Source organism: Cyprinodon tularosa, unplaced genomic scaffold (genome assembly GCF_016077235.1).
Source record: "Cyprinodon tularosa strain WSP-4 unplaced genomic scaffold, ASM1607723v1 ctg76, whole genome shotgun sequence".
Classification (NCBI taxonomy): Eukaryota; Metazoa; Chordata; class Actinopteri; order Cyprinodontiformes; family Cyprinodontidae; genus Cyprinodon; species Cyprinodon tularosa.
In genome coordinates this window covers 1,333,067-1,350,291 of record NW_024039518.1, presented here as the reverse complement: position 1 = coordinate 1,350,291, position 17,225 = coordinate 1,333,067, and the positions used below count along the sequence as shown (strand labels likewise).

The 17,225-nt window shown below is 39.5% G+C and overlaps 2 protein-coding genes across 4 annotated transcripts; one reads left to right on the top strand and one right to left on the bottom strand.

The window, feature by feature from the left end:
* Nucleotides 1–110: 110 nt before the first annotated feature.
* On the bottom strand, nucleotides 111–3,589 carry ttc5 (tetratricopeptide repeat domain 5). 3 transcript variants are annotated; one of them, XM_038270280.1, is made up of 10 exons: nucleotides 3,311–3,589; nucleotides 3,181–3,213; nucleotides 2,531–2,663; nucleotides 2,228–2,439; nucleotides 1,994–2,144; nucleotides 1,810–1,901; nucleotides 1,535–1,735; nucleotides 1,005–1,219; nucleotides 557–701; nucleotides 111–477 (listed from the first exon to the last, which is right to left on the bottom strand). In XM_038270280.1, exons 2-10 carry the CDS (start codon nucleotides 3,193–3,195, stop codon nucleotides 343–345), a joined length of 1,299 nt encoding a protein of 432 aa, XP_038126208.1. In that variant the 5' UTR covers nucleotides 3,196–3,213; nucleotides 3,311–3,589; the 3' UTR covers nucleotides 111–342. The 3 variants fall into 3 exon arrangements, with proteins under 3 accessions (XP_038126208.1, XP_038126209.1, XP_038126207.1); XM_038270281.1 differs by lacking the exon at nucleotides 3,181–3,213 and having other exon boundaries at nucleotides 2,531–2,714; XM_038270279.1 differs by lacking the exon at nucleotides 3,181–3,213.
* Nucleotides 3,590–4,481: 892 nt separating this feature from the next.
* Nucleotides 4,482–16,557, top strand: mettl3 (methyltransferase like 3). Its single transcript, XM_038270432.1, has 11 exons — nucleotides 4,482–4,705; nucleotides 6,171–6,361; nucleotides 6,445–6,897; nucleotides 6,991–7,166; nucleotides 9,657–9,870; nucleotides 9,954–10,141; nucleotides 11,541–11,579; nucleotides 11,669–11,777; nucleotides 11,870–11,935; nucleotides 12,017–12,129; nucleotides 15,890–16,557. The coding sequence occupies exons 1-11, from the start codon at nucleotides 4,600–4,602 to the stop codon at nucleotides 15,999–16,001; spliced, it is 1,767 nt and encodes a 588-aa protein (XP_038126360.1). The 5' UTR covers nucleotides 4,482–4,599; the 3' UTR covers nucleotides 16,002–16,557.
* Nucleotides 16,558–17,225: the final 668 nt, after the last annotated feature.

Sequence of the window (17,225 nt, the reverse complement as noted above, 5' to 3'; positions counted from 1 at the left end):
AACAGAACACTCACCCTACCTGGAGCGATTTATCAAATATGTGGCTTTGCAATGATTCCTCTTTGAGTTTTTTTTTTTTCTTTTCCCGAGAGATGACACAAACAAAAAGGTTCACAGAAAATGTTATTTATTTTTCCCAAGTAAACAGAATTCAGGGCTTAACACTAAAAGCTGACTCATGAGAAAATGTTGTGAATTAACAAAACAGGACCATCATGGATATAAACAAAAACAAGAAATAATATTAATAATAATAAAAAAATGTTTGAACCAGGCACAGGATTCAGAAAATTTTAAAAACCTAAACAAACAACTGTTAAACTCCAGGTAAAAAAAAACATTTCAGTGCGTTTCCTTAAGTTTTTGGCGGTTCTCATAGCTCACAGACACAGGGATCTGACTTTGGACGTTCTGCTTCTTGCCGTTGACGATGAGGAGCAGGGGAGAGTCCACCCGTATGCTTTTAAAGTCATAGGACTGCGGGAAAGAAGACAGGAAGAGGTTAGACCCACGGACACCAACGTGAAGCTAGAAATACAACATGAGTCACGCAGACCTTGTCTTTATGTGTGATGCTGTGACGCTTGACGTTGGGTTCAGGGATGACCACGGTGTCTCCGATCAGGACGCCCCAGGTGTCTGCCGTGTTGTACACCATCACCACTATACACGTCTCCTCACTGTCCACCATGCCGAACGTACTGAGGAACAGAAAAAGACGTTGGCAAAAATAGAAGGATAAATGTGACAAAGATGGAGGGGAATTCATGTATATCAGTCTTGTTTCGACTTGTTTTCTTAGTGCAAGTTTAAAAACTATGTTTCCATGGTAACTAAACAGCAGGCAAAGGATTCAAACATAATAAACTTCTAAATCAAGATTAGCAATGGAGGAGATGCACAGATTCACTGCTCATGTAGAGAAATGTTTGCACCATAGGCTTAAAAAAAAAAAAAAAAAAAAAAAAAAAAAAAAGGCAGAGTTTGAAATTAGCTTCACTTACAAGGCCATGCGACCCTGAGAGGCAAGGCTGAACACCACCTTCCCCATGGCGGCCACTCCAGCGTTATGGCCGTGTGGGAGGGAGGAGAGGGAACGCGGCTCCAGGCTGCCCACGCGGCCAGAAGGGGAGCGGAACTGCGGGGACGAGCAGGGGCCCAGAGCTGACGTGTTGAGGCTTGACAACATCGTCCTCAGCCGACGTGTTTTCACCTTGCCCTTGAAAAACACACACCAAGGTCCAGGGTGAAGAGGGCAGCGAAAAACAGTTATGTAGCACTCTGCTGCCACCTAGTGGTTAAAAATAGCTATCTTTAAACATTAAACCCTATTAATAGGAAACAAGATATTTTGTACTTTTGATTTCAGGAAATAAAAATCACTAAAACCCAGAGGATTGCTGGATTGATTAATGCACATTTTATTAGTTACGCTTTTTGAAACCTTGTGATAACTAAATGCTGAGCAAATTACAAGGCTTTCTTTCAATGTTATGTAACATAAAATAAAACAGACAGAAGAACAACTGCAAACCTTGTTCTGGATGAGTTCTGACACTTTTTCCAGATACTCCAGCAGCTGCTTCTCCTTCTCCCGTGGCTCCTCCCAGTTTGGGTCCAACGCTGCCGCTCGGCTGTAGCCTTCCAGCGCGCATCCGAACATCTCCTCGTAGTAAAACAGGTTGGCTCTGTTAAAGTGCAGATCTGGTGTGCTGGATGCAATCTTGTCTTCGGCCTGTGGCAAAAAAACAAAAAGTGTTGGCGTGCGCATTCAGTCTGAAAAACGAGAATATGAAATCGTGAGCTTACAGATTTTGCATAGGCGCTTAGAGCTTGTTGGGAGAATTGTGGATTCTGTCCGCAGGTGAAAAACAGAGACAAATAGGCATTTCCAAGAACAACTGCAAAAGATGAGGAAGAAACTTATTTAAAAAGGCTTACTGTAAGAAGACTATGTTCAAACCTTTAAGAGTTTCTTTGTAATTCTACTCACACCATGAAGTCCCGTCACTGACGTCCAGCTGCACAGCTTCCCGGGCCAAGTCCACACTCTCCAGCACACGCTTACCGTGTTCATCATTATTAGCTGCTGGCAGCTGCCTCAGCACCATGGAGAGGTTGCGTAGAGATACCTTATTCTTCTCCTAAAACAGATAAATATAGAGATAAAAGAGTAATTAAAAGACCACAAAGAAAAGAATCCCTGCTCCCTTTGTGGCTCACATACCTGCTGCAGGGCACCAGTTAAGCAGTTCTTAGAAGCGATAAGGTCTCCCTTCTTCCAGTACTGGTCCCCCAGTATGTTCCAGGCCTCCACCAGGCAGGGATCCAGCTTTACAGCTCGGGACAGGCACTCCTCTGCTGCAGCACTGTAGTCCGGCGCCACGTTCAGACACCGGCCTTTCTGCATCAGAAACTCTACTTTGTTTTTTAAGCTGTCTGTAGATCCAAACAAGTGAGCAGGAAAGAACTGTCATGTCTCACATTAAAATATTATACTTGTTGTTTATTCCTGGAAGACAGCACCTACCTTCTTTCTCCTCCAGCTTCTTCAGTATCTCCTCCATCTTCTGTTTGACGTCATCGGGTTTCCGTCCAGCCTCCTCCACGCCATGGGTCTCAAAATAGCAATCTTTGAACTGATACAGTTCATCCACCAGCTCCTGGGATGTAAGTGATGAGAGACACCCAGGTCAATGAGGCAAAGCAATGAACTAAAATGACAGGAAGGAACACATTTCTAAATGCTGACCTTTCTGTTAACAGTTAAATAGCAACCTGAATATTGTTTTGTTTCAATGTTTGTTTTGTTAACTAATATTTATTATGCAAATTAACATTTCTCATTCTTTAAATAAGCATAAATTAACACTATAGCGACACAAGATGTGGAGAAAAACATAAAGCCTTTTTCAACCAGACATTTTAATGCACCCACAGAAATGTTAACAGGAAGAAAATCAGGCAATGTGTTGTTTCTTTCCTCTGTTTACAGGATAAAACCAGTGACTTGCTGTTTGATGGAGCTTCCTAATGAAAAAAACTTAGATTACCTCATGAACGACCCTTTATGTCGTTATTGTCAACGTTGTATAAGCAGATTGTACATATAGTCAACCCAACATTTTATGTTAGTAAATATCTAAATGCATTTATTGTCAGGAATGTAATTTGAGCTACCCTTTGTCTCAGCATTTAGCTGTAGGTGCAGGTCTACCTTAAGAAAAGCAAACTGAATCGACATAACAAAAAGGAGAGAGGTTCTGCGTGTTTATGAAAAACTGAAGGATGTTTATAGAGTTTGACTTACCTTAATGATCTGCAGCTCAGTTTTGTTTTCCCCAGCTTGACTACTCTCCTCTTTCTCCGCCATCTTTGCTACTGTTTGAGGTGAAAAACAGGTCCAGGGGAGCCAGACGACAACGAAATGAAATGTTGTACGTATCTTTATATAAGTTTACATTTAAAGCATTTTACCATCCCTATTGACAGTCATAATCATTATTTTAATTGCAGAACCAGGAGAGTGAGTTCACCAACAAAGGAAACGGGCTTTTAATTTTTGGGACACCGGAAGTCGAAGATGTACGCACGTAATTCCTTCCGACGTAATACTCTTCTTCTCATGTTTTGTATTGGCGGATGGCAACAAACTTAAGGTGCAGTTACCGCCACCTACCAGACTGGAGTGAGGTCATCAATGATGTCAGAGGGAAGTTATTAATTCATACCTCAATGGTATGAACGAATCTGCTTGTTATCTATCAATCAATATCCATACAAACTCACATATAAATTAGTATACACACACTTATATTCTTACTTTAAATACGATTAAATAATCCAGTGTTTAAAAAAAAAATCTGATTAACTGATTTATAGCAAAATTTGATTTACTTCCTAAAAGGTTCATCATTGAAAATCCTGTTTTTCTTTATTTCTGTGAATACTTATTACATTCTAATAATACATGTTCTACTGTTTTCATCCGACATACGGTCAATCATTTTCACTATATGGGCCTTGAGTGTTATATTCTTCAAAAATATGTATTTATTTGAAAAAATAAAAAATATATATCTTCAACAAAAATTAGTTGATAAAATGAAATTCGGAAAATTAAAAATTAAACACGATGGAAACCAACGACATTTGTGATTGTAATCCAAAAATAGAAAAAATACAAAAAGACTGAAGCCTACCTCGCTGGTGCAGAATTTCACAGCTCAGGTTAAACTCATGATTGTCACTCCACAGGAAAGAATAAAGGGTCAGCCCAAAGCCAACACCCTTCTAATAATAAAACATGTCGATATCCACAATAAGCGACTCCTAACAACCATCAGGTGGCAGAACACTAAACATACGTTTAGATTCTATTTACTGTGTTTTTTTATGAGTAGACTTGCATGTAATATTTTATTTATTGCTCTGGACACGCCAGCGGAACGCTTAATATCGACCTTATTTTCAGTCGGACGCTTAACCCAGGTGCACCACGCGTACTCCTATTGGGAGCGCGGTTTGTTTTCAGCTTGTGTTTTGAATCGGTGTTACCCCTTTTTTTTATACTTTAACTGCTCCTTAATCGAGCGCATCATGTCGGATACGTGGAGCAACATCCAGGCTCACAAGAAGCAGCTGGACTCGCTGCGGGAGAGGCTGCAGCGGAGGCGGAAGGACCCGGCGCAGCTCTCCGGGGCGGGTAGGTGCGGCGGCTGCAGCCTGTGTTCATTGTTACTGTTCTGATTATTAAAGAAATGAATGAAAAAAAAAAGCTGTAAATGTATTAAACCTTTAAGTTCCGTTGTTGCTTTAGATTACAGGGGCCTCCCTCATCTCTCGAAGCATAACGGCACATTAAAAACACGCACAAAATCTTATTCTTTGAAATGAAATGAAATGAAATGAAATGAAATGAGATTTATTTTGAACATGATACAAATATAAAAAAATAAAATAGTGCACAGTAACAAGCAGTACATAAAAAAGAAAAGAAAAATACAGATATTTGTTTCCATTGACATACACCTTACACCTTAAAAAGAAAGCGATGACGAAATCAACAGGAATCCAGAAAACCTTTTATGTCATTATGAGTTTACTATAGTAAGACAAGACAAGGCAAGGCAAATTTATTTGTATAGCACAATTCAGTACAAAGACAATGCAAAGTGCTTTACATGATTAAAATATAGAAAAATAAAACAGAATCAAAGCAAGTAGGAAAAAAATAAATAAATAAAAAATGCAGAAACAAAAAAGAACATTAAAAACAGTTGGACTAAAGAAAATAAAAAAGTTGAACCAATTATGTTTCAGTTGATCTGTTTAACTAGAACAGCCGAACGCAATCCTAAACAAATGTGTTTTTAGTCTTGATTTAACGGAACTCAGGCTTTCCGCACTTTTACAGTTTTCTGGAAGTTTGTTCCAGATAAGTGGAGCAAATGAACTAAATGCTGCTTCTCCATGTTTAGTTCTGGTTCTAGGTATGCAGAGCAGGCTGGAGCCAGAAGACCTGAGTGGTCTGGAGGGTTGATACACTGATACTTAATTATAATGCTATAAAATCTGCGTGAAGCTTTCAGATTTATATTTATATTTGAGTATAAGTTCTGTTTAGCATATAATGGTTTGATGCCTGTTATCATATTTAGATGTTAAATTTGATATAAAGGTCCAATGGCAAATCTGGCCATTGCATATGTTATTATTAGGATCTAACATTTGTTAGAGATGATATATTTGAAAACTAAACAGAAAGTATTTTATATTCCTCATAAATAATGACATTTTCAATCAGTTTATCCACCTTTAAACTAACTCAATCAGTTTATCCACCTTTAAACTACTAATTCTTTTGATCATATTTGGACTGAAGAATAATCTGATCAATCCTTGACTCGAGTAGATAGACTCTAAAAGATGCTGTCTATGGAAGAACAACTAACTCAGAGCAAAAATTAAGCCAAAACAATACAAAATATGTGTACTTTGCTTTAAAAGAGTAAATCCATCTAAATATAGTCACTATCAATAACTAAACATTAAATATCATTAGAATAAAAAACATAGAATACTGGCATGATAGATGTGAAGGAGCCCTGTGTGTGCACTGTTTGCAGAAATGCAACAGACAGATTTAATGAACTTTACTGTCTATGCAGATGGCGGGGTAACCACTGATGGCTCCACAGCCAGGAGCGACAGCCCAGCTCCATCAACTCCTTCTACTTCTCAGGAGGAGACAGAGAAACCACCAGACCCAGAACTGGAGAAGATGCTGCTGGGATATCTCTCTGATCTGAGCCTCACACTGCCGACGGACTCACTGGCCATTACAAACCAGCTCAACAGTGTAAGTCTCCCTACACGTATGAAAATTAAGGCCATGGACTGTGTAGTTTTTTCTTTATCTAGTGCCCATGTTGGTCGTCACAGGCTGAAGGTGCTGTTACTCATGGATGCATCCAGAGCCTGCTTCTCAAGTTCTCTGCACAGGAGCTCATTGAGGTCCGACAGCCTACCTCCATCTCTTCTTCTTCTACGACTTCCTCTCCTCCTGCTACGGTCGTCGTAGCTGTGGATCACACAAAGCTTTGGGCCATGATTGGTTCGGTGTCTGGAGCCCAGAGAGCTGGAGCCAAGAGAAAAGCTGAAGACCAGACCCTCGGTGGCTTTTCACCTAAACTGCAAAGCTCTGCATCGCCTCCACACATGTCCTCCTCCTCCTCCCTGACGCCGGCCTCTTCCTCGCAGCTGGCGGGATCTTCTTCTTCAGGGAGCGGAGCTGAGAAGAAGGGTCGCAGCAGTAAGAGCCAGTCGTCTCATTTGGACATGGAGATTGAGAGTCTCCTTAACCAGCAGTCCACCAAGGAGCAGCAAAGCAAGAAGGTTATAATACTTGTTTTGAATATTTCACCTAACACTTTAATCAGCGGAGGAGTGGATATAGGAGTCTAATGTATGTATTTATTATTCTTTAAGATGAGTCAAGAGATTCTGGAGCTCCTTAATGCCAGCACAGCCAAGGAGCAATCTATAGTGGAAAAGTTCAGGTCTCGAGGAAGAGCTCAGGTCCAGGAGTTCTGTGATTACGGGACCAAAGAGGAGTGTTTCCGCTCCGGGGACAGTCCTCAGCCGTGCCCTAAGCTCCACTTCCGGTAAGGATTTTAACCCTTTATAGAGAACTCAGTGAAATACTTTGGAAAAAATTGGAGAACAGAATAAGACAGTATTACTAGTATATATACTAGTGCTGTCAAAATTATCGCGTTATTATCGCGTTAACGCAAGGCCATTTTAACGGTGATAATTTTTTTAACGTGAGATTAACGCTATGTGGTTTTATGGTACAATTTTCCAAGTACATCCCGCTGCAGCCTGTGGGAAGGCGGGGCTATTTTCCCCCAGTCTATGCATTTCTCATAGGCTTCGAGAGCGGAGCTCCTCAAGGGAAAAAGACGCTCATACACTGGGTGACGCTAGTGCCTTTTCTTTAAGCCCCACCACCAACAAACAAGTTGAGTGTCTGGTAACTAGTAGCAACCTAAAATACGCTGAGAAAACAGATTACTGAGGTGAAATGGAATCTGCTACGGCACTCTTGCCGTCTGTGTACGCCACAGGTCGGTATCGTGTGTGTGTGTGTGTGGGTGGGTGGGTGCTTGTGTGTGTGTTCTCATTTTTGTTAAGAGGCTGAAAAGTAACTTTCTAGAGCATAGACTACCTCCATCTAGTGATGTCGGTCTATTGATTTTGATGTATTGATTGAAAATTGTTCATTATTATCTTGGTTAATTAACATCTAATGTTAACTCTACTAAATTTTATAGCAGTAGGGTAAAATGCTTGTCTTTGTTCAAAAGACTGTATTAACTGTAAAGACTGTCTTTTACATCAGCCTGTTTTCAGGGCCTTTTTTTTGGCTACATATTTGTTATTTTTGGCATAAATCAGTGTCTGTGACCTGTTTTCATTTTAAAAAAAGAACATTGGCACAAACCTAGCCTGTATGTATTTTTTTGTATGTCATCGAGAGTATTTAAATGATTTTCAATCAGTAAAAAATGTGCGATTAAAATGCGATTAATCGCGAGTTAACTCAGGCATTGATGCGATTAATCACGATTAAAAAAATTTAATCGATTGACAGCACTAATATATACACATATTTTATAGCAAAGATCGGTGTCAATTTAATTACCAGACATGTCACTTGCTCCAATATTTTAAAAACAAACACAGAAAGTACTTTTTATAAGGTCTTCATGAAAAATACAGAAAGAAATAATCTTTTATCTATTGCTAATACAGAATCATAATTTTTTTTCTTCACTGTTTAACTTAGTTTATCGACTTTTTAACTTAATTTGCAGAAGGCAAATCTGATTGGTTAAATGCTAAATTATCCTGTACTGCGCAGTGACATTTACAAAATGTAAACACTTCTCCATCCTTTGAGCTTCTATGATTTAAGTTTAGAGTAACATTATTTTAGTCAGAAGATGGTGCTATAATCACAGTTTTTAGCTTTTAATTCTGTTCATGACAGGGTTGACTTCTTTTCCTGACAAATACCTGAGGATAAATATATCTAGTTGGATTGAAATCTTAATTTTAGGATTTGGAAAAAAAAAAAAGCCTGAAGTCGATGCAAAAAAAAATTAATAAATCAGTAGTTAAATCATCCTGGAAAATGTACAATAGAAGTCAGTCAGACACTTTTATTCAGTGCAGTGCAGTTGATGAAAACCAGTAAGTTGTTTGGAGAGAAAATTATTTTTTTCCCTTTATTTCTTCATTGACAGCATACAGTTATATATTTTTTCCAACCAGGAGTTTGGTAAAAATTTCTCCCCCATGTTTCAATCACTTCCTGGGTCAAAAAACAAATGTTTTAAAAAGTGTCTTCCTGTAACAGCGATGAGCTGAACAGAGTCGCTGACACTCTAAACTTCGTAAACTGAGCCTAATACACAGAGAAGAACATGTTCTTGAATCATATCTGATCGTCAAAATAAAAATACAGTAAAATTAGGTGATACTTCAGATTATTTATTTATTTATTAATGTGTGCCTTTTAACAAATTACTTCTTTATATATGTAAAATATATAGAACCTGCTAATGTTTATGCAGTAGTAATCAGCTAAATGTGTGCTTAATAAAAAAAAAAAATCTGTAAATTTAATTAAATTTATGCTGAGACATTGTATTTTTTTCAGGTTTACCAGCATAATTAGGCTCATCTTTGTCATTCTGATTCTGAATAATTTAAAATGAGGTCTGCATTTGCACTAAAGGGTAAAGGTATAAGGCAAATAGCAGGAATTAGTAGGATGTTAAAACACAATAATAGACATCAAATTGCGCTTTGATGCTAATTGGACGTCTATTAATCCGGATATTACTGGACATCTTTTTTTCTGCTAGTCATTGAAACGATCCACAAAGATTTGTTTTTAAATCTGCTCAGGTTTTCAATCTCCAATCACACTGAATTTGTTCTAAAACATTAAACTGTGACCAAAAAAAACACCTTTAATAGGTTAAGATTTGTTCTCACCGCTGTGAGAAAGTTGTTAAGCAAAGATTTTCAGGATAAAATGCTTTATCAACTCACTGTTTCCAACTTTAACAATTTTTATTCAGCCGCATCATCAACAAGCACACAGATGAGAGTCTGGGTGACTGCTCCTTCCTCAACACCTGCTTCCACATGGACACCTGTAAATACGTGCATTATGAGATCGACAGCCCCCCAGAGGCAGAGAGCAGCCTGATGGGGCCGCAGGCGGGGACCCCGGAGATCGGCCTCCATGCTGAAGACGCAGACAGCACCGTGGGCAAACTCTTCCCTTCGCAGGTGGGCAACAAGGGTAACGGCTTCTGAACAGGGGGGGTCATGGATTCTGTCTAAAAGGAGTAAAACTGCTGTTTAATCCCCAGTGGATCTGCTGCGATATCCGCTACCTGGACATGTCCATCCTGGGGAAGTTTTCTGTGGTGATGGCTGACCCTCCCTGGGACATTCACATGGAGCTGCCATACGGCACCCTCACTGATGACGAGATGATAAAACTCAGCATTCCTGCCCTGCAGGATGATGGTTTCCTCTTCCTCTGGGTCACTGGAAGGTAGATGAATATAGCTCACCATATAGCAGTGAAACACTATTTTATGGGGCTGCTCTATTATTGTATATCTAACCCCCACTTGGGCTGGTTCACTATCATTAAATATGACACAGTATGAGCTCCAATCAAACAAAAACGGGTAAATAAATCTGTTAAGGAAAATACTTAAAAAAAAAAAGGGATTAAAAGTTAGTAGCTGCTAAGAACTGTTTATATAGAGGAAGTGGATTTTATACCATAAAGCCCTCTGCTTTATATGCATTATGTTGGCTCCGTATTAGTCAGTTAACTATCAGCAGGTTGATTATTGAACTTTGATTAACTAATGATTATTTTGCAAATTGATTAATCTATTAATTATTTTTCCATTAATCGATCAATAATCAGATAACAACAGGTTTTAAAGACCATTTTTTTACAAAATTCTACCAGTTGAAACTAAAATTTTTCTACTTGAAGAGTTCTGGATAGAGCATATTGCCAGCTAAAAAAACCTAATTTATTTTTTTTTATCTTGTATCCAAAATCTTTATATATTTTTTTACAATATTAATAGAATCACTGCTCTGAGTGGGTTGCTCTGTCAGTTAAAAGCCTGTTTTAATGTCTCTGTGCTCCATTTAACGATTGATGAATTACTAAATTAGTTGACAATTATTTCAATAATCGATTTATAACCATTAATTGTTTCAGCCCTAGCAGGTTTAAAAGAAATCTCACCATTGCAGACAAAATGCTGCATAAAGAAATTAAGTAACATTGTTATAACATTTTTGACGCATCAAGTTCCTAGGCAGATAAGTATAGAAAATACTTTTTTTTTCTTCTTTCATTTTGTAAGAAAAATATATGTTTTAAATCATTCATAAATGCTGTAGTTTTTACATCAATTCCTATCATATCCACATGCTCAACTTGCTTTTAGCTTTATAATTCATCAGTGTTTAGAGTTTACTTTTACTGACTGTGTGCACGCTTTACATTTTACTGCTGCTTTGGTCCTGAGAAGCTTTAAATTCCAGTTACACTGGATCTGTGGCTTTAAATTGTGCAGTGAAATATTTTTGAAATGTGCTTCAAAAATTCCTAAAGCGTGATGTTTTAGGAGAAAGTCCTGCTAACAGACGGATAGAAAACGCTGAAGAAAATCTAGAAATTTGAGTCTGGAAATTTGTAGAAACCTGCATGTTAAAGTAGGTCTGTTGGATTATTAGATTTGCAGATCTATTCACACGAAGCTATGGATGTTTGTAGGTTCCAGAAACACAAGATATGTAGAAACAATAGTGATATCTGATTAAGAGAATCTATTTCACTGAATGTAAAACTCTTTTTGTTTTTTTCTGCCTTTTGATTGTAAACATAAACGCACATAGAGATGGTTGTTGTTCTCTCACAGGGCCATGGAGTTGGGCCGGGAGTGTCTCAGCCTCTGGGGGTAGGTAATGTTTAGGGTGTTTTTTGACTCCCCCTTTCACCTCCTGACCTTTTTCCCTTCCTAATTACTTCTCCGTTGTGTATCCTCAGCTATGAGCGCGTGGATGAAATCATCTGGGTGAAAACCAACCAGCTGCAGCGAATCATTCGCACAGGCAGGACGGGTCACTGGCTGAACCACGGGAAGGAGCACTGTCTGGTATATCTAAAGTCCTTGAGTTCCTTCCTTACACAGCTCCTGAAATTAAATGTCCTAAAAACTAGCTCGGTGATGTTTTTGGATGTCTTCAGGTGGGCGTGAAAGGAAACACTCAGGGGTTCAACCGAGGTTTGGACTGCGACGTCATTGTGGCTGAAGTAAAGTACCGCCCATCCTTAGACACAGGTTGTTATTTCTAATTCCTTTCAGCTTGTAACTGTCTGCACGCTCTGACGCAGGTCCGCTCCACCAGCCACAAACCAGATGAGATCTACGGCATGATAGAGCGGCTGTCGCCCGGCACGAGGAAGATCGAGCTCTTCGGCCGACCTCACAATGTCCAGCCCAACTGGTAACCCGAACTCTCTGATAATTCAGGACAAAAACATTTCAGGACCTATTGCATGACCTAACGATGCTAAACTACATTTATAAAGATTAAATACTGTTTTCAGGAGGCCAGAATCAGCTTTGTTTGCAACTTTGGTTCCTCTACAATCTATTTGTGAAGTGACACTTGGATCCCAGAAAGGTTTCAGGATGGCACATCAATACGTGCCATAACCAGAAGGTTTGCTCATCTCCAATAACTGTTTCAAGAGCATGGAGGAGATTCAGTTAACCTAGGACAGCTGGACAGGACCATTGAAGGTCCTTAACCTATCAACAGGCCTGATATCTGCTCCTTAGTGCATGGAGGAACAGGATGAGGGCTGCTAGAGCAATGCAAAGTGACCTGCAACAGGCGTTAATATATATGAGACCAACCTATTAGACACAGACTCCATGAGGTCGACCTGAGGGCCAGACGCTCTCTACTACCTCACTGCATAAAGCTCTGCTGGCATCAACACTAGAATTGGAAGGTTGGGCGTTTCACACTCTGCTGTTGAGAGGTGTGAAAGGATCTGGAGGAGCTGTGATGGAAGCCATGTTGCTGCATTATTCAGTGTGACCGGTTTGATGGGTGAGTTTTGCTCTGGAGAGGCATAGCTATGGATGGGCAAAAAAGTATTTAGTCAGCCTCCAATAGTGCAAGTTCTCCCACTCAAAAAGATGAGAGAGGCCGGTAATTTTCATCATAGATATACCTCAACTATGAGAGACAAAATGAGAAAAAAAATCCAGAAAATCACATTGTCTGATTTTTAAAGAATTTATTTGCAAAATATGGTGGAAAATAAGTATTTGGTCAGTTACAAACAAGCAAGATTTCTGGCTCTCACAGACCTGTAACTTCTTCTGTAAGAGGCTCCTCTGTCCTCCACTCGTTACCTTCATTAATGGCACCTGTTTGAACCCGTTATCAGTATAAAAGACACATGTCCACAACATCAAACAGTCACACTCTAAACTCCACCATGGCCAAAACTAGAGAGCTGTCAAAGGACACCCGAAACAAAATTATAGACCTGCACCAGGCTGGGAAGTCTGAATCTGCAATAGGTAAACAGCTTGGTGTGAAGAAATCAACTGTGGGATCAATTATTAGAAAATGGAAAACATACAAGACCACTGATAATCTTCCTCGATCTGGGGCTCCACGCAAGATCTCACCCCGTGGGGTCAAAATGATCACAAGAACGGTGAGTAAAAATCCCAGAACCACACGGGGGGACCTAGTGAATGACCTGCAGAGAGCTGGGACCAAAGTAATAAAGGCTACCATCAGTAACACACTACACCGCCAGGGACTCAAATCCTGCAGTGCCAGACGTGTCCCCCTGCTTAAGCCAGTACATGTCAAGGCCCGTCTCAAGTTTGCTAGAGAGCATTTGGATGATCCAGACGATGACTGGGAGAATATCATATGGTCAGATGAAACCAAAATAGAGCTTTTTGGTAAAAACTCTACTCGTCGTGTTTGGAGGAGAGAGAATGCTGAGTTGCATCCAAAGAACACCAAAGCTACAGTGAAGCATGGGGGTGGAAACATCATGCTTTGGGGCTCTTTTCTGCTAAGGGACCAGGACGACTGATCCATGTGAAGGAAAGAATGAATGGGGCCATGTATCGTCAAATTTTGAGTGAAAACCTCCTTCCATCAGCAAGGGCATTGAAGATGAAACGTGGCTGGGTCTTTCAGCATGACAATGATCCCAAACACACCGCCCGGGTAACGAAGGAGTGGCTTCGTAAGAAGCATTTCAAGGTCCTGGAGTGGCATAGCCAGTCTCCAGATCTCAACCCCATAGAAAATCTTTGGCGGGAGTTGAAAGTCCGTGTTGCCCGGCGACAGCCCCAGAACATCACTGCTCTAGAGGAGATCTGCATGGAGGAATGGGCCAAAATACCAGCAACAGTTTGTGAAAACCTTGTGAAGACTTACAGAAAACGTTTGATCTCTGTCATTGCCAACAAAGGGTATATAACAAAGTATTGAGATGAACTTTTGTTATTGACCAAATACTTATTTTCCACCATATTTTGCAAATAAATTCTTTAAAAATCAGACAATGTGATTTTCTGGATTTTTTTTTCTCATTTTGTCTCTCATAGTTGAGGTATATCTATGATGAAAATTACCAGCCTCTCTCATCTTTTTAAGTGGGAGAACTTGCACTATTGGTGGCTTACTAAATACTTTTTTGCCCCACTGTATGGATGGACACCCTGACTGCCTCTAGGTGTCAGGATTAGGGCTGAGTATCAATCAAAAATGTTCGATACTAATACCTTCACTTCGATATTGGTTCTTGAACTATACTTTTTATATCAGTTTTAACATATTATAAATAAATAATTGAACTTTATTGATCTCACATTGTGAAATGTGCCTCTGCATTTAACTCATCCCCTTGGGGAGCAGTGGGCTGCCATTGTGTTGCGCTCAGGGAGCAATCTGAGGTTAAGGCTCTTGCTCAAAGACCCAGAGTGGCAGTCTGTGGTGTGGATTTCAAACTTACAACCTCAGGATTTCAAGCTCTATGCCCTAACCACTAGGCTGCCACTCCTCCACAATTCTAATAAAAAGAAAATTACATATTAAAGTAAAAATCTTGACTTTTATTTTTATTTCAGCTTTTACTATTCTAAGCTCTTTTCTTACATTAAAAAATATTTTCAGTGCAAAAGAAAAGTTGCAAACAAGTGAAAAAAGTCAGTGGCTAAAGCTCACTGTTTCATGTTGAGGACCTTTTTACTTAGCAGTTTTTCTTCCAAATCAAACATGTCTGCTTTCTCAGCAAGCCCGCTCCTGGCTGATGGTGTCTCCAGCAGTAGAAGATGTGCGCTCTGAGGGTGTTAATGATGCTCGCACGCAGAGATACCTGGTTGCCAAGTTTGTGCACCTATTAAGTTGCAGTAACATGAACTAACATAAACTTGCCTGTTGAAGACGAGTCTGGTGGTGGAGATTTTTAATCCCTTCACTCCGGGTCTGTACTGCTCACAGGCTGCTAAGAGGAGGATGACTGTGCTGGCTGCTCTTCTTGCAGTCAAACGCTGAGCAACTTTCCACTCTTAAATTGATCCTGTGTGCACAATTAGGTGCTTCATCAAGTTAGTGGTATTTCCAGCCTTAGCAACAACGTCTTTTTTGCACATATTGCATTGCGCACTACTCGCATCAATCTTTCTAAAGTGAAGCCACACCTTTGACCTTGGTGGCATTATCAGGCAGTTCGACGAGGCTGGCAACCGGCTCACAACAAAGATACGTGTGAATCCCATTTGTAGGCATAACCATGTATGTATTTTTCTTGAGTGATGCAATCATATTAACTTTAGAGCCAATCATTGAAACTTGGCAACGAAAGACGAGGCATGTTTTGATGGTCGGTACCATAAAGGAACTGAAGTTCAGTACCCTCCCCCTGTCAGGATGGCTCCTAGAAGATGATGGAACTGAGGACATCATCTGTGTCATGCAGGCTGGTTTCCATGCACTTGGGGCCCATAAATTCTATTGAGTACTGTTTTGATTTGCTGCAATGCGTCTCATAAATAGGACTATCCTGCTGCATCACTTTCTCTGCGACTCTGCATATCAGTATGGCTCTGATATGACTTCAGAGTGCTGCTTCAATGTTTTTTTTTTTTAAGTAATACTTGTCGAGATGTCAGTAGGAAATTTTGAAATATGAATCCTCCTAAAATTATTTTCTGTGCAGGATTACTCTGGGAAACCAGCTTGACGGCATTCATCTGTTGGATCCTGAGGTTGTGGCCCGTTTTAAAGAGCGATATCCAGATGGAGTCATCTCCAAGCCGCACACGCAGTGAAGATATCTGTGCTTATCCGCCGATGTTTTTTAGACCTGTGAATACTTTTTTTTAAATATTTTTGAACCAGGTGATTTTTCTCTTTTTCCCCTCGAGAATGAACTAAAGCGATATGAAGAGAAGACTTTTTGCTACCTGAGAGTAAAAATGTTCCATGTAACCCAAGCATTTCATTCTTGTAGATGTGTTTTCTTCTATATATAAATATTTACAGTGAGGAAAACAAGTATTTGAACACCCTGTTTTTTAGCAAGTTCCCCCACTTAGAAATCATGGAGGGGTCTGAAATTGTCATTGAAGGTGCATGTACACTGGGAGACATACAATCGAAAAAAAGGCAAATCCAGAAATTACAATATATAATTTTTTTTAACTACGTTTTTGTATGATACGGCTATAAATTGGTATTTTCTGTCTCCAGGTGGACACCGATGACAATTACAAACCCCTTCATGATTTCTAAGTGGGAGAACTTGCAAAATAGCAGGGTGTTCAGATAGTTAATTTCCTCACTGTATAGATTACTTTCTAGTAAAATCTATTTTCACATTTACGATTTCTGAAGTCTTGTGTGTTCCTTTATGCTTTACTTTCCATTGACACCTGAATTTCCCCACTGTGAGGCAATAAAGGAATAAAGGGTATTTCTATTTTCTATTTCAGGCTTTTAACTAGAACTTAATGCTTTTTTTATGTTTAGATGCACAGGTTTAAATTTACGTGTGTTTTCTCTAATCCACCCAATGAGAAAATTATACAAACAGCTCCTGGTTTAATGATACACCCTAATAATTGGTTTCATATTCCTTACCAAGTTACACCAAGACCATACAGTTTATGTAGCCATGAACAAACTACTTTTAGGGTTCCAGCTGCCTATTTGGCAGATTATACGTTCATTTACTGTACAGTGTTAAGATCTTCATTCCAGAAACTAAAACTAGCTTTACCCATAATGGCAGTTTTGGATCTTAATCATTTTGGACCCCCCTATGCTATGCACCAAATCTGCTAGTAGTAAAACACACCCTCAACTTAATGCTGCCACCACCATGCTTTACAGTCCAATGTTCTTCAGTTTAAAACCCTCCCAATAACTAATTGAGACATTTTATTTATAATTGTGGACATTTCACTAGAAGACATTTGGCTTGTCCAGCTGTAGAATTACCAGAACCTGAAGGGATTATCTAAAGCTAGATGACTTCAAACATTTCACTTTGA

Excerpts from the sequence above, each read along its gene's own strand:
- mettl3 (XM_038270432.1), top strand. The coding sequence starts at position 4,600 with ATGTCGGATACGTGGAGCAACATCCAGGCTCACAAGAAGCAGCTGGAC. Across the intron at positions 6,362-6,444 it reads TTACAAACCAGCTCAACAGT|GCTGAAGGTGCTGTTACTCA; the intron begins GTAAGTCTCCCT and ends TGGTCGTCACAG. Across the intron at positions 11,580-11,668 it reads GAGTGTCTCAGCCTCTGGGG|CTATGAGCGCGTGGATGAAA; the intron begins GTAGGTAATGTT and ends GTGTATCCTCAG.
- ttc5 (XM_038270279.1), bottom strand. The coding sequence starts at position 3,373 with ATGGCGGAGAAAGAGGAGAGTAGTCAAGCTGGGGAAAACAAAACTGAG. Across the intron at positions 2,664-3,310 it reads CTGAGCTGCAGATCATTAAG|GAGCTGGTGGATGAACTGTA; the intron begins GTAAGTCAAACT and ends CTTACATCCCAG. Across the intron at positions 2,145-2,227 it reads TAACTGGTGCCCTGCAGCAG|GAGAAGAATAAGGTATCTCT; the intron begins GTATGTGAGCCA and ends TATCTGTTTTAG.